Below are 26,934 nucleotides of genomic sequence, written 5' to 3'. Positions count from 1 at the left end.
GAAATGGGCAAAGTGACAACAGTACATTACAGCACAGGAACAGGCACAGAAACTGAAATTTTCGGAATATACACAGTGAATGTCAGGGCCCTGGGGAGTGTTGTAGAATAGAAACACCCAGGGGAACAAGTACATAGTTCCTGAGAGTAGAGACACAGGTAGACGGTGTAGTGAAGAAGGGGTCTGGTACGCTGGCCCTCATCGATCGGGGATTAAGTACATGAGATGGTTTGTCGTGTTACAGCTGTACAAGACATTGGGGAGACCACACTCAGAGTACTGGGTGCAGTTCTGGTCACCGAGCTGTAGAAAGGATGACATTCAGCTGGAATGTGTGCAGACAAGATTCACAGGAATGTTACCGGGGCTCAAGGGCTTCAGGAGAATCTGGATCGACCTGGACTGTTTCCCTGAAGCAAAGGAGACTGAGGGTGGACATTATTGTGATTGATGAAATCCTGCAGGGCAGTGATGAGGTCGATGGTCACGGTCTTTCCCCAGGGGAGGGGAGTCTAAAACTAGAGGATATAGAGTTAAGCTCAGAGGGTAAAGATTAGCAGGGGACCTGAGTGGCAAATTTTCCCCACAGTCGGTGGTCGGTAAATGGGATGAGCTGCCGGAGGAAATGGTAGAGGCCGATAGAATTGAAACATTTTTAGGACATTTGGATTGAAAACGTTTAGAGGAATGCTGGCCAAATGCTGTCAAATGGGACGTGCTGAGGAAGCCACCTTGGTTGTCAGGGACATGTTACGTCGAAGGGCCGGTGTGTGTGCTGTCACCTCCATTAGTCTCATTAGGAAGAGTGGGACCTCACATCAGAGCAGGGCTGTACAGGGGTGAAGTCAGGAAGTTTTCCTGCATCCGTGTTTGAGTAATCCCAGTGTATCCAACACCTCACAATCTTCTGCTGCATCAAGATCCCACATTTCAGTGTCAAAGATATTTGCCTGACAGTTTAAATAATTGATATTTAATCACCTTGTCACCCTCCTGCTTTACACCTCTATTTATTCCCCAGACCCTTCTATCCTCCCTCTGGTCAGTCTGTACACTGCTCTGAAGAACATCAGAAACAGAAGCAAGGAGGCCATTCAGCCCCTCACACCTGCTCTCCCATTAGACATGATCAATACCACTTCCCTGTGCTCATGCTGTTTCTATCCACGTCTCTCCTCAACATGTTAATGTGTAAATCTGCAGAGCCCTGTTAGATTGTGAGCTGTGTAAATACATTTATTCACCTCTGAATGGTCGTCCCCTCACTGTGTCTCCTCATCCTGACGACCCCGTTACCAGAAACATCATCCCTGCATCTACCTGGGGAGCCTGGAGTAAATCTCAGACTCTCTCTCTGTCTCCATCATACACAAATACACACAGGGGGCTTCACCATTTACATTTCTCCATTGCGTCAATGACCAACACAGTCTGCCTGAGGATTGTGCTGGGATCAGCCTGCATGTGTTGCCACACTTCCGGCTCCAAAATATCATGTCCCCGTCTCTCTCACCTTCACCGTACCTCTCCGGGTAGTTCCAACCTGAGCATCGGTTTCTCTAATGGTCCACTCCCCTCTCCTATCACATTCCTCCTTCTTTATCCCCCTTCCGGAGAAAATTACACTGCACTCCCATTTTTTCTTCAATCAGATGCTGGAAGAACTAAAACAAAACAGAAATTACTTGAAACCCACAACAGAGCAGGCAGTGTTTGAATCAATTCCGGGAGAGGTCACCAACGTGGAACGTGAAGCCTGTTCCTCTCTCCACTGATCCTGACCAACCTGCTTTCCCCCCCGCATTTCCTGCATATAAACTGGCTCCAAAACTGAATATCTGATTCAAAGTAGAAATCCCGACTCTATTTGTCTCGTAAATTAGAGGAACAGCTCCCCATTTTCCGTCAGGGTGATTGGCAACCTGGCAGCATCAACATCGAACTTTCAAACTTCTGTAAGTCGTTCCCTGTCACTTTTCCTGTTTAATTGTCTCTCTCCTCCTGCTCCACCAGCCCCATCACCCCCTCTCTTTCCCCTCCTTCCCCATCCTCTCCATCTGCCCATCACCCACACTGCTCCCCACCCTCTCCATCTGCTCATCACCCTCACACTCCTCCCCACCCTCTCCACCTGCCCATCAGCTACACACTCCTCCCCACCTCTCCATCTGCCCATCATCTACACACTCCTCCCCACCTCTCCATCTGCCCATCATCTACACACTCCTCCCCACCCTCTCCTTCTGCCCACCCCCCACACACTCCTCCCCACCTCTCCATCTGCCCATCTCCCACACACTCCTCCCCACCTCCCTCCCTTTACTCCGGGGTCACTTTCCCCTCCTGTCAGATTCCAAAATCTTCAGCCGTTTGTCACTGACACCTCTCACCTCCCAATTTATGACACATTTCCACCCGTCCCTCATCTATCACCCCTCCCTCAGCTATTACCCCTCACCTGGATCCACCCCTCAACTGCCCATTTCCCTCCATAGATGTTACTGGATACGCTGGGAGACCCAGGCGCTTTGTGTGTTACCATCACTACATGTCCCGTGTTACCAAGATTCACCCTGACCTCCCTCTCCCAGTCAGCACCACCACCACTTGCCCCAGTTACCCTGTCAGTCCCGGTGGACTTTAGCACCCGGGGGAGCCGGGGAGCTCAGGACCCGCCGCCCGCGGCTGCTGCTGAATCCGCAGTATTTCTGTTCCGTGGACGGATGTGGTGAATGAGTTAACATTAATGGATCGATAATTCTCAAATCGTGTTTATTTCACTCTCCGCACATTTATATTTACACTGACTTACTCCTGACGCCGGTCCCGGGACCCGACCCGTTTACAGACCCGGAGCGGAACCGGAGCAGATTCTCAGCCACTCGTTTTTATAGACAGACCAGAAGAAAGGATAAAGTTTCTCCGTGAATTTATTCCCAGTGAAGGTGTGGAGATGGGACTTGGTTTCCGCGTTGTAAAATGAAACTGTCCCGGACTTGTAACTGAGATAAACTCCCACCCTCCTGGGGATGGGACCGGCAAGGAGACGGGACTCAGGGGAGATGTAAACCCACATCTCGTCATTAACCCGCTTGATGGTCCAGAATCCGGTCTCCGGACTCTCTGTGAACTTTCCCTTCCTGTCCACAGACGCTGCGGCGACTCCCAGACTCCACCACCGATTCCCCGTCACCTCCACCTCCCAGTAATGTCTCCCCGATGTGAATCCCTCCGATCCCAGCACACAAGCCCAGTATGTGAACGTCTTCCCGGTGTGAGGGAGATTCCTCCAGGTCTCGGTCAATCTCACACCCTTCCGATCCTCAGACACCTCGAGCAGCGGATGCGCCGTTTCCACATCCAGGGTGACAGAGACTGGGGGGAGAAGCAGAGAATTAGAGAGTCCCCGGGGATCGGGGGGAGACTCGGGCAGCGCGGCCCCGGGGATCGGGGGGAGACTCGGGCAGCGCGGCCCCGGGGACCGCGGGGAGACTCGGGCAGCGCGGCCCCGGGGATCGGGGGGAGACTCGGGCAGTGCGGCCCCGGGGATCGGGGGGAGACTCGGGCAGCGCGGCCCCGGGATCGGGGGGGGGGGGGGGCGGGAGACTCGGGCAGCGCGGCCCTGGGGATCGGGGGGAGACTCGGGCAGTGCGGCCCCGGGGATCGGGGGGAGACTCGGGCAGCGCGGCCCCGGGATCGGGGGGGGAGACTCGGGCAGCGCGGCCCTGGGGATCGGGGGGAGACTTGGGCAGCGCGGCCCTGGGGATCGGAGGGGGGAGACTCGGGCAGCGCGGCCCCGGGGATCGGGGGGAGACTCGGGCAGCGCGGCCCTGGGGATCGGGGGGGGGGGGAGACTCGGGCAGCGCGGCCCCGGGGATCGGAGGGGGGAGACTCGGGCAGCGCGGCCCTGGGGATCGGGGGGAGACTCGGGCAGCGCGGCCCCGGGGATCGGGTGGGCGACAGGACCCTTTCCCGGGGTTTTACCCAAACGTAGCGGATGGACAACCGGCATCTTCCCGAGGTTTTTCCTCAACAAACACAAAATTCTGGAGAATCTCAGCGGGTCAAGCAGCGTGTGATAAGGGAGATGTACAGTTGATGTGTCAAGCCGAGACCTTTCCTCGATTGGAAAGAAAGACGGGAGATAGTGGAAACGGGTGTGAGGAAGGGGCGGAGCAACAACTGGATCCAGCTGGAGGCATTTAAAGAGGCAGAATTCATCCGTGCCGACCAACTCGCTTGAATGAACTAGTTCCATTTACCTGTATTTGCGCATTATTCCTTTAAACCCTTTCCCACCCACGTCCCTGTCCAGATGTCTTTTAAATCATTGTAACTGTATCCACCTCCACGGTTTCCTTTGGCAGCCTCCTGAGCTCCAGGAAAAAGACCCAGAATATTCAGCCTCTCCTTATAACCCAAACTCTCCAGTCCCAGTAACATCCTTGTAAATCTATTTTATACCCTCTCAGTTTAATGACATCCTTCCTGTAGAAAGATAACCAGAACTGTACAGGGTGATCAAAATCATAAAGACAAGAAAATCTGCAGATGCTGGAAATCCAAAGCAACACACACAAAACCTTGGCCCAAATCATTGAGTGTTTATTCATATCCAGAGCTGCTGCCTGACCTGCTGAGTTCCTCCAGCAGTTTGTGTGAGTTACTCTGCTCCAAATGTGGTCTTCCCAATGTCTTGTACACTCATAATGTGACGTCCCAGATCCTGTACTCAGTATTCTGACTGATGAAGACAATCACCTCCTGGTCTCTCTGTTCCACAACACTCTCCAGGGCCCCCGATTGATGTGTAAATCCTGTCCTGGTTTACCTTCCAAAATGCAACACCCTCATCTCTCTGAATTAAAATCAATTTCCATCCAATGGCCCAGAGACCCAATTAATCAAGATCTCGTTGTAATCTTGGATAAACCATGAGCAACAGGTTATGTAGAGGATAACACAATACTGTTGCACCTCGGGGCGTTCCGGAGTTCAGAGTTCAATTCCAACACCATCTGTAAGGAGTTTGTACTTTCTCCCCGGGACCGCGTGCATTTCCTCCGGGTGCTCCCGATTCATCCCTCAGTTTGGGGAGGAGTGGACAGCGAGGAAGACCACGAAAAGCTAGACTGGACTGCCAACACAGATGCCTTGTGCAGGAAGGCACAGAGTCGACTGTACTTCCTTAGAAGGTTGGCGTCATTCAATGTTTGTAGTGAGATGCTGAAGATGTTCTATAGGTCAGTTGTGGAGAGCGCCCTCTTCTTTGTGGTGGCGTGTTGGGGAGGCAGCATTAAGAAGAGGGACGCCTCACGTCTTAATAAGCTGGTAAGGAAGGCGGGCTCTGTCGTGGGCAAAGTACTGGAGAGTATAACATCGGTAGCAGAGCGAAGGGCGCTGAGTAGGCTACGGTCAATTATGGAAAACCCTGAACATCCTCTACATAGCACCATCCAGAGACAGAGAAGCAGTTTCAGCGACAGGTTGCTATCGATGCAATGCTCCTCAGACAGGATGAAGAGATCAATACTCCCCAATGCCATTCGGCTTTACAATTCAACCGCCAGGAGTAAGATATGTTAAAGTGCCGGGGTTAGGACTCAATGTATTTAAGTAAACTACTTAAGAACTTTTTAAAAGCTATTATTAATGCTTTTTGAGAGGGTGATTTTAGATGCATATCATATTTTTACTGAGTTAAGTATTGTATGTGATTAGTTTTGCTACAATAAGTGTATGGGACATTGGAAAAACTGTTGAATTTCCCCATGGGGATGAATAAAGTATCTATCTATCTACTTGCAGTGGGATCTGGAGCAGCTGGGAAAATGGGCTGAAAACTGTCAGCTGGAATTTAATGCAGACAAGTGTGAGCTGTTGCTCTTCGGTAGGACCCCAGTGTCGGTCTTTCACAGTGAATGGTCGGGCACTGAGGACTCTGTTCTACAGCAGATCTGGGAACACAGGTCCAGAATACATCGAAAGTGGTGTTACAGGTAGATGGATGTTATGCTGAAGTTGTATGAGATGTTGTTGAGGCCTAATTTGGGATATTGTGTACAATTTTGGTCACCTACCTACAGGAAGGATGTAAACAAGTTTGAAAAAGTACAGAGAAAATTTCCAGGGATGTAGCTGGGACTGGAGGACCTGAGTCATAAGGAAAGATTGAATAGTTTAGGACTTTATTCCTGTAACATAGAAGACTGAGGGGAAATTTGATAGAGGTATACAAAATTATGAGGGGTATAGATAGGGTAAATGCAAGCAGGCTTTTTCCATGGAGGTTGGGTGGGATTACAACCAGATGTCATGGGTTAAAGGTGAAAGATGAAAAGTTTAAGGGGAAGATGAGGGGAAACTACTTCATTTAGAGGGTTGTGAGAGTGTGGAACGAGCTGCCAGTGCAAGTGGTTCATGCAAGCTCGATTTAAACATTTAAGAGAAGTTTGGACGGTACATGGATGGTCGGAGTTGGAGGACCATGGTCGGTGGGAGCAGGTAGTTTAAATGCTTCGGTATAGACCAGATGGGCTGAAGGGCCTGTGCTGTTAGTTTCTATCACTCTGTGACGCTCTTACAAAGACATAATGGTTTGTAGGTTAAATGGTAATTGTACATTGCCCCGTGATTAGGCTGGTTTTAAATAGTTGGGGTGCTGGGTGGAGCGGGTCGTTGGTCTGGGACGGCCTGTTTCACACTGTCTCTAAATAAATAAATAACCTCTTCACTGTCCATGAAACCACCAATTCCTTCACAAACCTACTAAACACGTCACCTACACTCTCTCCAAATCATTCATATGAATGATGAAAAACAGTGGACCCAGCACCGATCCCTGCAGCACAACCACTGGTCACAGGACTCCACCCAGACAACTCTGTATCCTATTCCAGATCGTACTGTATCCCATGTGATCTAACTCTCTGCTACCTTGTCAAATCCCTCCCTAATCTCCATGGAGACGATGTCTACTGCACTTTCATCAGCTGTAATTTATTTATTGAGAAACAGCACGGAATAGGCCCTTCCGGCCCTTTGACCCCCACCACCCAGTAACCCCGATTTAATCCGAGCCTGACCAGGGGACAAGTTACAATGACCCCCACCACCCAGCAGCCCTGATTTAATCCGAGACTGACCATGGGACAAGTTACAATGACCCCCACCACCCAGCAAACCCTGATTTAATCCGAGCCTGACCATGGGACAAGTTACAATGACCCCCACTACCCAGCAACCCCTGATTTAATCCGAGCCTGACCATGGGACAAGTTACAATGACCCCCACCACCCAGCAACCCCTGATTTAATCCGAGCCTGACCATGGGACAAGTTACAATGACCCCCCACCACCCAGCAACCCCTGATTTAATCCGAGCCTAACCATGGGACAAGTTACAATGACCCCACCACCCAGCAACCCCTGATTTAATCCGAGCCTAACCATGGGACAAGTTACAATGACCCCCACCACCCAGCAACCCCTGATTTAATCCGAGCCTGACCATGGGACAAGCTACAATGACCCCACCACCCAGCAACCCCTGATTTAATCCGAGCCTGACCATGGGACAAGTTACAATGACCCCCCACCACCCAGCAACCCCTGATTTAATCCGAGCCTAACCATGGGACAAGTTACAATGACCCCCACCACCCAGCAACCCCTCATTTAATCCGAGCCTGACCATGGGACCAGTTACAATGACCCCCACCACCACCCAGCCACCCCTGATTTAATCCGAGCCTATCCATGGGACAAGTTACAATGACCCCCCACCACCCAGATACCCCGGATTTAATCCGAGCCTGACCATGGGACAAGTTACAATGACCCCCCACCACCCAGATACCCCGGATTTAATCCGAGCCTGACCATGGGACAAGTTACAATGACCCCCCACCACCCAGCAACCCCTGATTTAATCCGAGCCTGACCATGGGACAAGTTACAATGACCCCCCACCACCCAGATACCCCGGATTTAATCCGAGCCTGACCATGGGACAAGTTACAATGACCCCCACCACCCAGCAACCCCTGATTTAATCCCAGCCTGACCATGGGACAAGTTACAATGACCAATTAACCTGCCAACCAGTACAGGTTTGGACTGTGCAACTAGAGCACCTGGAAGAAACCCACGTGGTCATGGGAGAACGTACAAACTCCTGACAGGCAGTAACGGGACATGAACCCGGGTCGCTGACAACATAAGGACGTACCTGAATGAGAGAGAGGCTGAGACCCTGTCAGAGTCTGCTAAGTTAGCAGACGAGTCTGCTTTAACCCACAAGGTAAAGTTTTTCCCGAGCAAGAGCTACCAAAGGAGTAGCAGGGATAACAAAGATAACCCACCGGCTAAACCAGAGAGTAAACCGGGGACTAGTGATAAAAGTCAGGAGGAAGGGAAGCAGTCAAAAGAAAAATTTCCCAGTTTCAAATGTTACTTTTGTGGGAAGCCTGGTCATGCAGCATCCAATTGTTTTGCTATGAAAAGGGAAAACGGGACAGAGAGAGAGAGAACCCCAAATGCCTGCGTTCAGACGGTTAAAACACCACCGCTGAAGAAGGAGGGGTCTGACCGAGTTCAAGAGGGATTTGAGAGATTTATTTCAAATGGGTTTGTGTCTGTGAAGGAGGGATCAACTCCGGTTCCAGTGAGAATCTGGAGTGATACTGGAGCTTTTCAGTCACTGATATTAAAGAGTGTTTTGGAGTTCGGTGCTGAGATGGAGATTTGAGAGTCGGGGGCGTTGAGAGTAAGTGTTCAGCACGGACTAGAAGGGCCGAGATGGCCTGTTTCCGTGCTGTAATTGTTATATGGTCATATGGTGGTGAATATTATCAAAGGTATTGGAAAGGGGACTGAAACCGTGCCTTTGCATAAGATAATTCTGAAATGCGACTTGGTATCTGGACCAGTCACAATAGGGGTGCGGTCTGAACTACCGATAGACAATGTTGATCTCTTACTCGGAAATGACCTTGCAGGTGGGCATGTTTACCCAGCAGTTCAGCTAGCCAGTGAGCCTGCTGCTGCTGAGGGCCCGCCCATAGATGCTGATGTGTATCCCCCCTGCGTGGTAACTAGAAGCATGTCGGAAAAGGCTGCTGATGCTAATATTGATTTATCTAGACTTTCCTACTGTCCCTAAACCAACAGGACTTAGAGGGTAGTAAGGCTGAGGAGAGTAAGTAAGGTGAGAAAGACGTCTTTATTGAGGAGGGAATTTATAGAAGAACAAATTCAAGATCCTGAAATTGTGGCTTTAAAAGAGAGCGCTCTCTCTGAGGATGAAATTCAGAAAGAGTCAGTGGGATATTACCTTAAAGATGGGGTGTTGATGAGGAAGTGGAGATCAGCCACTGTGCCTGCAAGTGAGGATTGGGCTATTGTGCATCAGGTAGTGGTTCCAAAAGTTTACAGGGCTTAAGTTTTAAACCTGGCCCATAAGATGCCTTTAGGTGGACATTTCGGAGTAAAGAAAACAGTGCACAGGATGATGAGGGAATTTTATTGGTGTAACGTGAGGAAAGATATTGGAAATTACTGTAGAAGGTGTCATACGTGCCAGGTGGTGGGAAAACCTAATCAGGCCATCCCTAAGGCACCACTTCGGCCGATACCTGCGTTTGGTGAACCATTTTCCAGGGTCATAGTGGATTGTGTAGGTCCATTTCCAAAAACTGCAGCTGGTCATCAGTACTTGTTAACAATTACGTGTGCTGCTTCTAGGCTCCCTGAAGCCCTGCCTCCCAATGTCTAACCATGTCAGCAACTTCCCTATAATACCACGGGCTCTTAACTTGGGAAGCAGCCTCATGTGTGGCACCTTATCAAAGGCCTTCTGTATGTCCAAATATACAACATCCCCTACATCCCCTTTATCTATCCTACTTGTAATCTGCTCAAAGAATTCCAACAGGTTTGTCAGGCAGGATTTTCCCTGAAGGAAACCATGCTGATTTTATACCATCTTGTCCTGTATCACCATGTGCTCCATCACCTCATCCTTAACAACTGACTCAAACTTCTTCTCAAACACTGAGGTCAGGCTAACTGGTCTATAATTTCCTTTCTCCTTTCTTAAAGAATTTTCCACTCCTCTGACACCATGCCAGACTCCAATCATTTTTGAAAGGTCATTTCTAATGCCCCCATAATCTCTAATGCTACATCTTTCAGAACCCTAGGGTGCAGTTCCTGTGGTCCAGGTGACTTATGTACCTTTAGGTCTTTCAGCTTTTTGAGCACCTTCTCTCTTGTAATAGTAACTGCACCCACTTCTCTTCCTTCACACACTACATCAGGCATACTGCTAGTGTCTTCCACAGTGAAGACTGATGCAAAATAGTCATTTAGTTCATCCGCCATCTCCTTGTCCCCTGTTATTATTTTTCCTGCCTCATTTTCTGGCGGTCCCATATCCACTCTCATTTCTCTTTTATTTTTAACATACGTGAAAAACTTTTACCATCCACTTTGATATTATTTGCTAGCTTGCTTTCACATTTCATCTTTTCCTTTCCAATGATTTTTCTAGTTGCTCTCTGTAGGTTTTTAAAAACTTCCCAATCCACTATCATCCCACAAATTTTTGCTTTGTTGTATGTCTTTTCTTTTGCTTTTACAATAGTTTTGACATCCCTTGTCAGTCATGGTTGTACTATTTTACAATTTGAGTATTTCTTCGTTTTTGGAAGAAATTAAAACATACTCACGTCCTGCAGCTTCCTCATTTCCCCAGAAACACACACCATTGCTGCTCTGCTGACATCCCTGTCAGCAGCTCTTTCCAATCTACTTTGGCCAACTCCTGTCTCATACCACTGTCATTTCCCTTACTCCACTGAAATACTGCTACGTCAGCCTTTACTATAGTGATCACCAACCTTTTGAAGCCCAAGATCCCCTACCTTGGTCATAGTCAAAGTTGACATCCACCCCCAGATTGATTAGTTACACACATGCGCACTGGGGCAGAAAAGATCGGAAGTAAAACCCCGCAACCCGGAAGTAGAAATAATGTATAAACACCAGGGGTACACACCCTTTTTTGCACCGCGGACCGGTTTAGTATTGACAATATTCTTGCCGACCGGCCGACAGGGAGGGGGGATTAAACACGACTAGAATACAGCGATACTCGAAGCAGGTTCCTTATGTCCAGTCTATTGCACAATTTAGTTTTCGCGGCTCTCGGCACTTAGCTTTTGTCCCACTTGCTCACGTTTTCTCCGCTCAAAAAAACTCAGCGGGTTTGTCTTTAAGTGCGGGGTGCTTGGAATCAAGGTACCGAAGCAGTTTTGAGGATTTCACTGCCTCATTAGACAGCCTCCAGGCCCAAACTGCAGCCTCCGCCCGCCCGCCCGCCGCCAGACACCCTGGCCGGGTGCGGCTGGTCGTGGGTGGGGTGAGAGGACAAGGTCAGGGCCGGAGGTCCCCGTGCCGGTTCCAGTCCAGAGAAAGCGACAGAGCGGGGAGTGTGACAGGGCGCCCGCCCGCCCCCCTTGTAGGATCTATCGGCCGACAAAAGTTTGTTTCAGCAGATCGCAGCGAGGTAGCTGCTCTGATACTTACGGAACCCTAAGCCCGAATTAGATCGTCTGTGAATATTTTAGCACTGGGTTCCCCACGAGCATTCGGTGTGGTGAACAGGTTTAGAGGCGGCGCCCATCTCTCTGCGCTCCAGGCCAGTACCAACAGCACTTCTCGCCGGCCAAGTGAGGCGAACCAGTGATTCCTGGCGCGAGGGTATCACTGCATTTAGGCGACTGATGACCTCGCGTGGGTTCAAGTTGAACAGTGGGCAAGACAGGGAGTGAGGAAAGGTGCAGCTGACTGATATCGTTTCCTCGCGGCCCGGTGGTTGGGGACCACTGAATTACACTGTGTAAACACAAAGTACACTGCAGATGCTGTGGTCACATCAACACGTACAAACAAGCTGGATGAACTCAGCAGTCAGCAGGTTGACTGCTCATTTCAACGGACGCTGCCCGACCTGCTGAGTTCATCCAGTGTGTTTGTACGTGTTGAATTACACTGTGTAATGCGGGGGAGCTACACACATGCGCACTGGACAGAAAGAACGGAACAAAACCCCGCAACCCGGAATCAATCTTTCAACAGTATTTGTGTATTTATTTTTGAATTTTTTTCGGGATCTACTGGGAAAGTCTCAAAGATCAACCGCTACTTTACTTTCTCTCTATCAAATTTCAAGTTAAACTCAATCATACTGTGATCACTGGTTCCTCAGGGTTTTTTACCTTCAGCTCCCTAATCGCCTCTGGTTCATTACGTAACAGCCAATCCAGTATAGCTGATCCCCTAGTAGGCTCAATGATAAACTGCTTTAAATGCCATCTCTTAGGGATTCAACAGACTCACTCTTGAGATCCATTATCAACCCGATTTTCCCAATCAACCTGCAAGTTAAAATCTCCCATGACTACCAGAACATTGCCCTTTTGACACAGCTTTTCTATTTCCTGTTGTAATCTGTGGTCCACCGCCCAGCTCTGTTGGAGGCCTGTGTATAACTGCCATCAAGGTCTTTTTAACCTTGCTGTTTCTGAACTCAACCCACAAGGATTCAATATCTTCCGATCCTATGTCACATCCTTCTACTGATTTGATGCCATTCTTTACCAGTAGAGCCACACCACCCCCTCTGTCTACCTTCCTATCACTCCGATATAATGTGTAACCCTGGACATTCAGCTCCCAACTACAACCATCCTTCAGCCACAATTCAGTGATGGCCACAACATCATACCTGGCCATTTGTAATCGTGCAACAAGATCATCCACTTTATTTCTTACACTACGTGCATTTAGATACAACAGCTTGAGTACCGTATTTACTGTCCTTTCTGATTCTGCATCCCTAAAGTTTTGATACTCAGCCTGTTGGCTGCAACTGAGTTCCATCACCTGCCTGTCCTTCCTGACAGTCTGACTGCAGGCTATCATTACCATTTTTACCATCCATCCTATCCTGAGTCCCTTCACTCCAGTTCCCACCCCCCTACAAAATTAGTTTAAACCCTCCCCAATAGCTCTAACAAACCTGCCCGCAAGAATATTGGTCCCCCTTGGGTTCAGGTGCAACCCATCACTTCTGATCAGGTCATACCTCCCCCAGGGGGATCCCAATGATCCAAGAACCTGAAGCCTGCCCCCCTGCACCAGCTTCTCAGCCACACATTTACCTGCCAGATCATCGTGTTTCTACCCTCACTGGCACGTGGCACAGGCAGCAATCCAGAAATTAGTACCCAGGAGGTCCTAATCTCCGGATTAGAGAGAGGCAAGAGTGGATATCGGACTGCTGGAAAACAATGCTGGAGAGGTAGTAATGGGGGACAACGAAAGGGTGGATGAACTGAAGACATATTTTGCATCAGTCTTCACTGTGGAAGACACTAGCAGTATGGTGGAAGTTCCAAGTGTCAGGCGACGTGCCAGGCATGAAATTAGCATTACTAGAGAACAGGTTCTTGGGAAACGGAAAGATCTTTAGGTAGCTGTCACCTGGACTAGACAGCGTACATGCCAGAGTTCAGAAAGAGGTGGCTGAAGAGATCATGGAGGCATTTGTAACGATCCTTCAAGAATCACTAGATTCTTCAATGGTTCTGGAAGACTGGAAATTTGAAAATGTCACTCCACTGTTCAAGAAGAGAGAGAGAATAAAGGAAACTCTAGGCCAGTTAGTCTGACCTCAGTGGCTGGGAAGATGGTGAAGTTGATTATTAAGGAGGAGTTGTCAGGGAACTTGGAGGCACATGATAAAATAGGCCATGGTTTCCTCAAGGGAAAATCTTGCCTGACAGATCAGTTGGAATTCTTTGAAGAAATAACAAGCCAGGTAAACAAAGGAGAACCAGTTGATGTTGTGTACTTGGATTTTCAGAAGGTCATTGACAAGCCATATTTGGCATCTAATTATGACTTAGTAGTGTCTCATAAACAAGCACAAATGAATCTTATGTCTTACCGTGTTTAATGCCGCCAATCACTTCTTCCGATGCTATGTCGAGCAAATAGGGGTGATCGAATTTTTCAACCAATAGGGCACCATCTGTCACTGACAATGTGTGGGCATCATCACTAATCCTGTAAATATTATACAGATGGTTATAAACTGAGCATTCGGGATATTTGAACTATTTTACAAATCCATACTGAGTTTCAGTGAAGACCATGTCCTACCTCCTCTTCCGACGAGCTTCCTCCTGAAATAAATCAAACACAGATCTCAATTGACTGAGACTTACTGTCGGCATCTGAGCCAAGTTATTAAAACCTGCTGAAAATTCCCACTGAACTCATTCCCACTAACATGAACGGAGAAAGAGGGACATTGAACTGTGCGAGAAAGTACAAGGAATATTTATGAGAATTATACGATAACTGAGAGAAGGAACTTACAGGAGAGACTGGACAGGTTTTAAGATTCTGAATGTATCTGATCGAAAATATTTCTGCTTGTGTGGAGACAATAAGTCAAAGATAAAACATCAGTAGGTCGTTAATAAATCCCACAAGAAATGTAGTGAAGAGAATGTGGAACTCACTGCTACAGGAGTGGCTGAAGTGGAACAGCAGAGATTGATTGTAATGGGGAAGCTGGATAAACACATGAGAGACCATGGAGTCGGGGACACTGTTACTGGGTGTGGTGAGTAGGTGGGAGGAGGCTTGTGCACCAGGGAAACTGATAGGAGAGAATGGACTGAAAGTCCTGTCTCTGATGAAAATGGGATATAATCTGATGAAGAATATTTCTGAAAAACAAAGGACAGTGCAAAATTCTCCAAAACAATGAACCTGATACAAACCAGATATAGATGGTAAATCCGATGTGTAGGTCACATTCTGGAGTTCAACCTCAGTTCCCACCGATCAACAGAGAGACCCTCACACCCACTGCACCAGACACACTCACAGTCTGTGACTGCAATGGGATGTTACTCTGAGTCTCAGGGGATATTATACGTGGGAATCAGAGAAGTGATCACTGGCTCAGCGCTACGATCAGAGTAAACATTCCCGAGAAGGATGCAGACTGTCCAGCGATGTACAGATGTTGTGAGAGGCCGGTTTGGAGACAACAACTCTGAACAGTCAAAACATCCGTCTGGTTTCAATCAGTTTACAACTCCAGTATCTGTAAATCCCACACTGAGTTAAAATACATCATTTTGTGACTATGTACTTTTACAGGACCAAACTGAAATCTCTCACCATGAGGAATATGATATTGTCTTGTTGATCCATCTGTTCCTGTAACTTTGATATTTCCTTGTAGATGGCATTTAAATTCTCTTGAATCTCGCGAAGATTTTTCTCCATTGGATTTAGAATCCTCTCCTCTTCTTCCCTGAGATCTCGGAGTGCGCGCTGCTCTTTCTCAGTGATAATCCGGCGCAGTTCATCAAACTGGGATGTGATGTGGGACTGAACATTTTGTGACTGTTCCTGTCGAATGAAAGGAGAGGCTAGTTTATTATTTGGCCCTGATGTATTTCCTTATGATATGGAAGTGTCTGTCCAGCCCATTATCATCCAAGAGGACCACAACCTTGCCACTGGGTTTGGGGCTTGTGTGCCTCAATGACCCAAAGAACTCCGTTGGCTGGAATGTGGGCTTTATGCTTTGACCCTTGGTAGGGTCACCCATGCCAAACAGGTCAAAGGGTAGAGGCCAGAGTAAGAGTGGTCCACTGGTCCTCCAGGTTCATGGGTTCAGCTCAGGGCTAACAATACTGACTGGTGAAACAAAACTGTTACGGAAACAATGAAGAGTCTTTCTACATCTGAGTGCCATGTTATTCCTGAATCTCCACTCAGGACCTGCATGACTGACAGTAGTGAAAACCGAGAAGTAGCTACTGACATGTTGAATGAAGACATGAACACTGCCGGAGATGGAGGACCTTCATTGCTGTCCCAAACTCCAGTGGCATAACAGGCAGCAAGTGAGTGGTTCCCAGATATTCGATCACAATTCCCTCAAACCCAGTCTTCCTCACTGACCCATTAACTCCCACCTGATTCACATATAATACCCCTTCACAGGGTTAATTACAGTTGCCAATTTACTGTTCAATCCTGAACAGTCAAAACATCCGTCTGGTTTAAATCAGTTTACAACTACAGTATCTGTAAATACCACATTGAGTTGATTGTCGGCTAAAAGAAGGTACTGGTTACAGAGAGAACGTGCAAACTCCACGCAGACAGCACCAGAGGTTAGGATCGATCCCAGGGCACTGGAGCTGCGATACTCTGCTTTTCTGCATTAAAGGGAACAAAACTACACAACAAGATTGTAAATTCTGCTCAGGAAGCCTCACCCGAACTCCAGAAATCTTCTCTTTCTGTTGCTGCTCCTTTTCCTGAAAGTCTGATTTCTTTTTTACGAGAGAGTCCAAGGAAGATTTAACCCGATCCTGGGAATTAAAGAGTTAATGGATTAGACAAAACAAAAAGACAACATAAACAGACGATCGAAAGCAGCTTAGTTTTACCTGGTAAATTTTAACGGCTTCTTTAATCGGCATGAAGTTGTGAGACTTGTGTTCCCGCGCAGTCGCACAGATCAGACAGATCAGTTTCCTGTCTGTCTCACAAAACAGCTTCAGTTCTTCCTCATGTTCCTCGCAGTGAAGTTTACTTTCCTTCTCTTTAGGATTCAGGTTTAGTTTCCGAGCTTTCTCAGACAGATTTGCTAAAACCCGATTGACCCTGAGGGTGCAGTCTGCAAACTCCTCTCTACATTCCGGGCAGGAGTTTCTCTCCTCCCTTTGCCAACACCGTGTGATACAGGAGCGGCAGAAGTTGTGACTACACTCCAGTGACACCGGATCGGTGAAGAAATCCAGGCAGATGGGACAAATTACCTCCTCGATTAAACTCTCGACCTGTCCTTTCGAAGCCATGTTAACTCCCGGTACTTCCGGGTTCAGGATCCTTTCACTTTCGGGAGCTGCTGAACGCCTGCGGTACCGGGGATGTCCACTAGGGGCGCTGCAGTCTCGGGAATGAACAACGTTGCTCCAAGTGTTCTCTGGGCAGGAATCGCGGCAATTTCCACGTCAGGGTGGGATCAGAAACACATTAAAGAGGTCTGAATCTAAATGAACCCGGAGCGCGGAGCCTGGTTCAGTGTAAAGTACAAGTGAAAGGGACAATTCCTGAAAAGCGAGATAGACAGTTGGCCTATGTCCCTGCCTGCTCCAGCCCCACTGAACTTGTCCTCATACATTGACTCCATTCTAAACCCTTCAGGTCAATCCCTCCCAACCCACATCCGCGACACTTCTCATGCCCTCAATCTCCTCAGCAATTTTCAATTCCCAGGCACTGACCGCCTCATCTTCACCATGGATGTCCAGTTATAACTTCTATCCCCCATCAAGAAGGCCTTACAGCTCTCTGTTTCTTTCTCAATAAAAGAACAAACCAGTTCCTCTCCATCTGGAAGGGCTGGTGCTCACCCTCACCAATTTTCCTTCCGCTCCTCCCACCTTCTCCAAACTCGAGGGCTATCCACGGGTATCCGCATGAGCCCCAGTAATGCCTGTCGAAGAACAGCCCATGTTCCAGGCCTTCCCCAGTAACGCTCCCCAAATCTTCCTCAGAAACATTAATGACTGCATTGGTGCTGCTTCATGCACCCATGCTGAGTTTATCAATTTCATCAACTTTGCCACTAACTTCCACCCTGCACTTGAATTCACTTGGTCCAGTTTAAACACCTCCCTCCCTGCGACACCACTCCACTAGTTGGTATATCTCACTCCTGGACACCCTCTCGTCACCACCTGAGATTCTGCCAACAATAGTTATATCATCAGCAGGTATATGGATGGTATTTGAGCTGTGCCTAGCCACATAGTCATGGTATCCGATCACCAAATTCATCTTTACCTCCTCCCTTCTCTACTTTCCTTAGTGATCACTCCCTCCATGACTCCCTTGTCCATTCACTCTCCCCACTAGTCTCACTCCTGATACTTAACCCTGCAAGTGGCCAAAGTACCCATTCACCTCCTCCCTCACCTCCATTCGAGGACCCAAAATGTCCTTCCAGGTGAGGCAACACGTCATCTGCTGGGTCATTTATTTGGTCTGCCGCTCCCAATGCAGCCTCCTCTACACTGGTGAGACCTGTTGTAAACTGGGGTTCTGCTTCATCAAGCACCTCTGCTCCATCTGCCAAAGATGGAACATTTTACTTCCAATTCTCATTCCCATTCCGACCTGACAGTCCACGGCCTTCTCTTGTGCCACGACGGAGCTACCCTCAGGCCGAAGGAAAAACACCGTGTAGTATGTTTGGGTCGCCTCCAAACAGATGGCATGAATATTGATTTCTCCTTCCCGAAAAAAAATTCCCTCCCTCTCCCTTCTTCTTCTATCCCCCACTCTGGCCCCTTACCTTCACCTTCCTGACTATCATCTCCCCATGCGTCCCCTCCTCCTTCCATTTCCCCTATGGGCCATTCTGCTCTCGTATCAGATTCCTTCTTCTCCAACCCTTTACCTTTCCAACCTACCTGGCTTCACCTATCCCTTTCCAGCTATCCTCCCTCCCGTCCCCCACCTTTCTATTCTGGGGACTTCCCACTTCCTTTCCAGTTGTGAAGAAGGATCTCGGCCCGAAATCCCATTTCCATAGATGCTGTCTGACCGGTTCCCCCAGCATAGAACACAGAAAATCCACAGCACATTATAGGCCCTTCCGCCCACAATGATGAGCCAGCCATGAATCCTGCTCCAGAAGCTGCCGAGAATTTCCCAACCACACAGCCCTCTATTTCCCTAAGCTCCATGTACATATCTAAGAGTCTCTAAAAAGCCTTTATTGTACCCGGCTCTACCACCTTCACTTTGCATTCAATGCACCCACCACTCTTTGAAAAATTTACCCCTGACCTCCCCTTGTACCTCCTTCCAAGCACCTTAAAACTATGCCCCCTCATGTTAGCCATTTCAGCCCTGGGAAAAAGCCTCTGGCCATCCACACGATCAATGCCTCACATCATCTTATACACCTCTATCACGTCTCCCCTCATCCTCCGTCACTTCAAGGCCAAGTTTATTCAACTTGTCTCATAAGGTACGCCCTCCAATCCAGGCAACATCTTTGTAAATCTCCTCTGCACTCTCTCTATAGTATCCACAATCTTCCTGTAGTGAGGTGACCAGAACTGAACACAGTACTCCAAGTGGGGTCTGACCAAGGTCTTATATACCTGTAACATTACCTCACGGCTCTTGAACTCAATCCCACAGTTGATGAAGGCCAACACAACATACGCCTTCTTAACCATACTGTCAACCTGCGCAGCAGATATGAGTGTCCCCTGGGCAAGGTCTCGCTGATCCTCCACATTGCCAATATTCTTACCATTAATATTACATTCTGTCTTCAAATTTGACCTACCAAAATGAACCACCTCACACTTACCTCAGTTGAAGTCCATCTGCCACTTCTCAGCCCAGTTCTGCATCCTATTGATGTCTGCTGTAACCTCTGACAGCCCTTCAGACTATCCACAACACCCCAACCTTTGTGTCCTCAGCAAATTTACCAACCCATCCTTCTGCTTCCTCATCCAGGTCAATAATTAAAACCACAAAGAGGAGGGATCCCAGAACAGATCCCTGCGGAAAACCACTGGTCACCATCTTCCATACAGAGATGAAGCATCTATGAACTCTTTGCCCTCTGTGGTCAAGCCAAAAAGCAAGGTCTCCTTGGATCCCTCGAACTTCTGGTAACGCTCCCAATCCCTCTCCTTCACCATACCCCATCCCCCTTTTCCCTCTCCCACCTTATCTCCTTGCCGCCCATCTCCTCCCTACGGTGCTCCTCCCCTCTTTTTTCCTTCCATGGCTTTCTGTCCTCTTCTGTCAGACTCCCCCTTCTCCAGCCTTATACCTCTTTCACCAATCAACTTCCCAGCTCTATACTTCACCTCTCCCCCTTCAGGTTTCACCTCTCACCGAGTGTTTCTCTCTCCCCTCCCCACCTTTTAAATCTCCTCAGCCTTTTTCCCACCAGACCTGCCGAAGCGTTTCGGTCCGAAGTGTCAATTGTACTTTTTTCCACAGAGGCTGCCTGGCCCGCTGAGTTCCTCCAGCATTTTGTGTGTGTTCACCGTGTACATCGAGTCCTTCCTGGTGACTTGTGGTCAGTGGTGTTAGTCTGGAGGAATTGTGCCCAAGTTCATTAACGCAAAGTTCACATGCACAGGCGATAAACAAAGTTACTGGCAGGAGCTTCCTGTGAATCTGAGAACAAACTCAGCACTTCCATCAGACTGAAATCTTCCATGGCTTTCTGTCCTGAGGGTGCCCGGCCTTTCCCCGCCGGGGATCGGGGCCTGTTGTCCGCAGCTGCCTGAGGGTGGCCGGCCTTTCCTCGCCGGGGATCGGGGCCTGTTGTCTGCAGCTGCCTGAGGGTGGCCGGCCTTTCCTCGCCGGGGATCGGGGCCTGTTGTCTGCAGCTGCCTGAGGGTGCCCGGCCTTTCCCCGCCGGGGATCGGGGCCTGTTGTCCGCAGCTGCCTGAGGGTGGCCGGCCTTTCCTCGCCGGGGATCGGGGCCTGTTGTCTGCAGCTGCCTGAGGGTGGCCGGCCTTTCCTCGCCGGGGATCGGGGCCTGTTGTCTGCAGCTGCCTGAGGGTGGCCGGCCTTTCCTCGCCGGGGATCGGGGCCTGTTGTCCGCAGCTGCCTGAGGGTGACCGGCCTTTGCCCGCCGGGGATTGGGGCCTGTTGTCCGCAGCTGCCTCAGGGTGACCGGCCTTTCCCCGCCGGGGATCGGGGCCTGTTGTCCGCAGCTGCCTGAGGGTGGCCGGCCTTTCCTCGCCGGGGATCGGGGCCTGTTGTCTGCAGCTGCCTGAGGGTGGCCGGCCTTTCCTCGCCGGGGATCGGGGCCTGTTGTCTGCAGCTGCCTGAGGGTGCCCGGCCTTTCCCCGCCGGGGATCGGGGCCTGTTGTCCGCAGCTGCCTGAGGGTGGCCGGCCTTTCCTCGCCGGGGATCGGGGCCTGTTGTCTGCAGCTGCCTGAGGGTGGCCGGCCTTTCCTCGCCGGGGATCGGGGCCTGTTGTCTGCAGCTGCCTGAGGGTGGCCGGCCTTTCCTCGCCGGGGATCGGGGCCTGTTGTCCGCAGCTGCCTGAGGGTGACCGGCCTTTGCCCGCCGGGGATTGGGGCCTGTTGTCCGCAGCTGCCTCAGGGTGACCGGCCTTTCCCCGCCGGGGATCGGGGCCTGTTGTCCGCAGCTGCCTGAGGGTGACCGGCCTTTCCCCGCCGGGGATCGGGGCCTGTTGTCCGCAGCTGCCTGAGGGTGACCGGCCTTTCCCCGCCGGGGATCGGGGCCTGTTGTCCGCAGCTGCCTGAGGGTGACCGGCCTTTCCCCGCCGGGGATCGGGGCCTGTTGTCCGCAGCTGCCTGAGGGTGACCGGCCTTTCCCCGCCGGGGATCGGGGCCTGTTGTCCGCAGCTGCCTGAGGGTGACCGGCCTTTCCCCGCCGGGGATCGGGGCCTGTTGTCCGCAGCTGCCTGAGGGTGACCGGCCTTTCCTCGCCGAGGATCGGGGCCTGTTGTCCGCAGCTGCCTGAGGGTGACCGGCCTTTCCTCGCCGAGGATCGGGGCCTGTTGTCCGCAGCTGCCTCCGAAACCCGCCTCCTGCTGCTGGGAGACCGGAGCAGCTGATGGATCTCTGGTGCTCTCACCTCTCTCCCGTGCAATCCGACAGACTGAAGGGCGAGGGAGGATGGGGACCGATGACCCTTTCTGCCGTCCTCAACCCTCCTCCTCTCCCTGGTCACCCCGATCTGGATCTTTTCATTGCAAACTGCCGACGAGACATCAACCATCTCCACTTCCCCACTCCTCCCTCCAATTCCAACCTCACTACTTCCAAACGCCCTGCTCTCCACTCCCTCAGCACTAATCCTCACCTCACCTCAAACCCGCGGATCAGTGGGGTGCTGTAGTAGTCTGGCGTACTGACCTCCACCGCTGAGGCCCAGCGACAATTCTCAGACATCTCCTACTTACTTACCCCTCGAACAGGACCTCACAGAGGACAACCAGGCCACTGTCTCCCTCACCATCACCGACTTTATAAGCTCTGGGGATCTCCCATCCACTGCCTCCAACCTCATAGTTCCCGTACCTCCCCTTTCTACCCAAGATCCACAAACCTGCCTCTCCAGGCAGACCCATTGTTTCAGCTCGACAGTGCTCCTCCCCCCAGAGACTTTGCATTGTCTGCCCCGAGATCCTCTGTGTCCCTCAGCACGTCCTCCTGCAGCCTGGACTGTGCCTGTCGACAGCTTTCCCTGACGGACATCTGGCTGTGCTGGGAGACCAGCAGGTTTCGGGCAGAACAAAGAGCGTCTCTCACTGAGCTGATGGTCTTCCAGCAGCAGTTCCCGTGCTGAATGACTCAATGGAGAACGTGGTGGAGGGATTGTCTACTGAGTCAGTGTGGGTGGAAGTGAGAAACAGGAAGGGAAAAGTCCTCTGTTTGGAGTGAGGGGATTGGGAAGATTTTCAAAACGAATAAAGGCAACTAAAAGACAGGTTAGCAAAGATGAAATATGAAGATGAGCTGGTCAATAATATAAAGGAGGATATCAAAAGTTTAATCAGATAAATAAGAGGAAAGGAGGGGTGAGAGTGAATATCGGACCACTAGAAAGTTACATTGGAAATGGTGGACAAAGTCATGAAGTACATTGTGTCAGTCTTCATTGTGGAAGACACCAGCAGTGTGCCAGAATTTTGAGAGTGTCAGGGCACAGAAGTGAGTGTTGTCACTATCACTATGGAGAAGGACCGTGGAAAACAGAAAGATCTGAAAGTAGACAAGTCACCCGGAGCAGATGAGTGAGACCCAGAGGTTCTTAAAGAAGCAGCTGAAGTGATTGTGGAGACATTAGTGCTGATCATTCAGTTTTCACTGGGGGTTTTGGGGGAACTGGAAAATTGTAAATGTCACTCCACTCTTTAAAAAGAAAGGGAGGCAAATGACAGGAAATTATAGGTGATTTCTTCTGACTTCACTTGTTGGCAAGAGTCTGTTATTAAGGATGAGGTTTCAGAGTAATTGAAGGACATGATGGGTGAAATCAGCAAGGTTTCCCTGTGGAGAAATCTTGCCTGACCAATCTGTTGCATTCTTTGAGGAAATAACAGGAAGGATAGACAAAGGAGAGTTAGTAGATGTTGTTTACTGGGATGTTCAAAAGACATTTGACAAGGAGCCACACATGAGGCTGCGAAACAAGATGAGAGTCCATGGAATTACAGGAAAGATACTAGCACGGATAGAAGATAGACTGATTCTCAGGAGGCAAAGACGGGGAATAAAGAGGTCCCTTACTGGTGTTGGTGACGAGTGGTGTCCGCAGGGGCTGGTGTTGGGACCACTTCTTTTCATTTGATCAGTCAGTGATACGGGTGGCAGAATTGCTGGTTTTGTGGATAATACAAAGATAGCTGGAGGGGTAGGGAGTGTTGAGGAAACAGGGAGTCTGCAGTAGGCCTTAGATTGCAGAATGGCAAAGAATTGGCAGCTGGAATATAGTGTAGGGAAGTCCATGGTCGAGTACGTTGGTAGAGGGAATAAGGGATTTATCCACCTTAATTGGCTTTAAGATCGTCAGCACCTACTCTCTTGTAATGTCAGATTTTCCAAGATGTTCATTTTCCTTCATTCCGTGGATTCCATGATGTTTTCCCTGGGAAACAGAGATGGGAAATATTGATTTCAGACCACTCCTCTCCCGAGCTGATGAGAGGTCAGAGTGAGAAGGTGAGGGGAGGGAAAGAAGAAATATAAGTTTGTAGGTGACCGGTGAAACCGGGAGAGCGGGAGTGGTGAAGTAAAGAGCTGGGAAAGAGATTGGTGAAATCGATAAAGGTCTGGAGAAGGGGGAGTCTGATAGAGGACAGAAGGCCTTGGAAGAAAGGGAAGGTGGAGGAGCACCAGAGGGAGGTGATGGGCAGGAAAGGAGACAAGGTGAGAGAGCAAAATGGGAATGGGGAATGGTGAGGGTGTGGCCATTACCGGAAGTTCGAGTAATTGATGTTCATGCCATCAGGTTGGAGGCTACCCAGAGGGAATAATGTTTTGACAAGATATGTGTAGATAGTTCGAACAGAGAAGGGATTACAGATGACCGCCTCCCAGCAAGTCAGGCTGGGACCAAGTGGTTAATGTGTCACTTTGCCCCAGTGAGCATCTTTCTGTTTGTTTTGAAATATTTATGGGAAAATTGGACCAGTGCTGAGCCTGCATCTACCTGAGAAGATGTCTCAGGCTCTCTCTCTCGCTTTCTCTGCCTCTGACAGAGAGAGAGAGTGAGACACACACACACACACACACACACACACACACACACACACACACACACACACACGCGCGCGAGCTCAGACATTTACCTTTACCCACAGGCTCGTCTTCATTCACACTTACACCCAGTTTCATCTGAACCTCCCTCAACTTTGATCCCTCTTGTCCTCTCCCTCAGGATTTCTCCTGCCCCTTACCTTCTGTGCACCCTTCCTCAGACCTCATGCCTCCAACACTTCCCCACCCCTCCCTTTGCTGCACCCTGTGCTACCTTCCTGTGACCTCTGCCTTGGGCTCTCCTTCCCACCCGGGTGGGTGACACAGTCCATGTGAGCGAGGCTGAGTGATGGATGGGCCGAAAGGGGCAATGGAACAGTGAGTGAAGGAGGGGCAGAAAGAAACCCACACTCAGACATCGTGTTAATGCTCTGAACTCAGGATTCCGCCAATCCAGCCGATAAACGTTTGGACGTTCAGTTCATGGCGGTACCGCTTTCAACCAGGTGATGGGGATAGTGAGCTGTCCAAGGATCAGTTTGACGGTGAACATCCCCACCTGCTGCTGGAATCCGGTACTGCAGGGAAAGCCGAGAAAAAGAAAGTCAGATTCTCTTCAGCCATTCTTCACCTTTTCCACCTGTCACCTCGCAGCTTCTTCCTTCATGTCCCCTCTCCCACCCCCGACTCACCTGGTGTAACTATCACATGTCATTTGTACTCCTTACCCTCCTCTGCCTTATTCCGACTTTAACCCCCTCCTTCCCAGTCCCGATGAAGGGAAACATCGTCTTGTTTATTCCTTCCATAAATGCAGCCATTCCCGCTGAGTTCCTCCAGCATTTTGTGTTGCTCGGGATTTCCAGCGTCTGTAGACTCCCGTCTGTCAGATCCATTTGTTGTTGTTTGCTTGTTTGTTTATTTGAATCAGACGCTCAAATAACTCAAAATAAACTGAAAATACTTGACCTGTATTCCCAGATCTCTTGGTTCTGCTGCACTCCTCACTCAGGTAGGCCCTACCAAAGTGCAACATTTTGCAGTTGTCCACACTAAATTCCATCTGCCATTTTCCAGTCCGATTTCCAGCTGGACCAGATCCCACTGCAAGCTCTGTTAGTCCTCCTTGCTGTCCACTACACCCCCAATCTTGGTATCATCTGCAAATGTTCTAATCTTCAGCAATGAGACCACTTACACGGAGCCCTGCCACAAGAAAGCAGCAACCGTCATCAAGGACTCCAACCATCCACACCATGCTCTCTTCTCTCCGCTCCCATCGAACGGGACGTTCAGAACCCCTAGGTCCCACACTGCCAAGTTCGTGGACAGCTGTTACCCTACAACCATCAGGCTCTTGAACCGGCGTGGACAACTCACTCACCACAACTCTGAACCGATCCCACACCCTAGACTCACCTTCAACAACTCTTTACAAGTAATTTTTCTTCATTCCGACAGCAGTGCACACTGCCCACCGTCCCACTGTTTCAGTCTCCTGCAACGCTGCAGTCGGTGACATCAGCGAGGAACCGCGTGGTCCACAGGGCCGCGTCCAATGGCGCGCGTCTTCCAGGCCACACCTGGAGATACTGAAACGCGGGACCACACGATGAGAACCCACTGCCCGTGGAGAACCATAGTCTGAACTGCAACTGTAGACCACTGACAGGACCCCGGCCATCTTGAAATGAAATGAAATTAGCCTATCTGAACATATTATAAAAGCTCCATATGTACCCACACCACCCCAGGCACCCAGCACTCTCTGTGTAAGAAAAAACTTGCCCCTCACATCTCCTTTGAAAATACCCCCCTCATCTTAACTGCATGCCCTCTGGTATTAGAGATTTCAACCCTAGACAACAGATACTGTCTGTCTACTCTATCTGTTCCTCTCATAATCTCTATCAGATCTCCCTTCAGACTCCGTCGCTCCTGGGAAAACAACCCAGCCTCCTGTTATCGTGTTGTGTAATCCAGGCAGTTCCCTGGTAAACCTCTTCCGCATCCTCTCCGAACCCTTCCCGCGATCCCTCATGGTCTTACCTATCAGATCCTCTTCTGCTCCATGTGGAATAACCCCAGGGTCTCCAGACTATGCATGGAACGACCATCTCTCATCCCCGGACTAATTCCAGTCAAACATTTCTGCACTCTCTCTACATCCTGCACGTTTTCCCTGAAGCCTGGCCCTCCTCCCCAGGACTGAATCCAATCCTCAGGGTCACAGATTCATCATCACCGCTTACATGTGTGGTTTTGCAGGAGCAAAGTTCAAAGTGAAAGTAAACTTTATGATCAGAGTACAGACACGTCTCCACACACAACCCCGAGATTCTTCTTCTGTGGGCAAACTGAGCAAATCTATAGAACAGTATGTAAACAGGATCAATGGACAACAAACCGTGCCAACGCAAATATAAATAACTAGCAATAAATAATGATCATGGAATAACAACATAAAGAATTTGTAAAGTGAGACAATTGGCTGTGGGAACACCAGAAGCAGAATGAGTGTATTTATCCCCTTTTGTGAAAGAAACT

At 49.7% G+C, this 26,934-nt stretch overlaps 1 protein-coding gene across 1 annotated transcript in view; it reads right to left on the bottom strand.

Moving 5' to 3' along the window:
* Positions 1-2,755: 2,755 nt before the first annotated feature.
* Positions 2,756-26,934, bottom strand: part of LOC140721928 (E3 ubiquitin-protein ligase TRIM39-like) — a 41,963-nt gene continuing 17,784 nt past the window's right edge. Inside the window, 7 exon segments of the mRNA XM_073036751.1 lie at positions 2,756-3,375; positions 14,016-14,134; positions 14,231-14,253; positions 15,266-15,499; positions 16,378-16,473; positions 16,552-17,090; positions 24,947-24,965. Of these exon segments, the coding sequence (XP_072892852.1) occupies positions 2,843-3,375; positions 14,016-14,134; positions 14,231-14,253; positions 15,266-15,499; positions 16,378-16,473; positions 16,552-17,090; positions 24,947-24,965 (1,563 nt within the window). The 3' untranslated portion in view covers positions 2,756-2,842.

This window comes from Hemitrygon akajei, chromosome 2, assembly GCF_048418815.1.
Source record: "Hemitrygon akajei chromosome 2, sHemAka1.3, whole genome shotgun sequence".
NCBI lineage: Eukaryota > Metazoa > Chordata > Chondrichthyes > Myliobatiformes > Dasyatidae > Hemitrygon > Hemitrygon akajei.
Note: the sequence above shows the minus strand (reverse complement) of the source record. Positions and strands in the feature narration are given on the sequence as shown.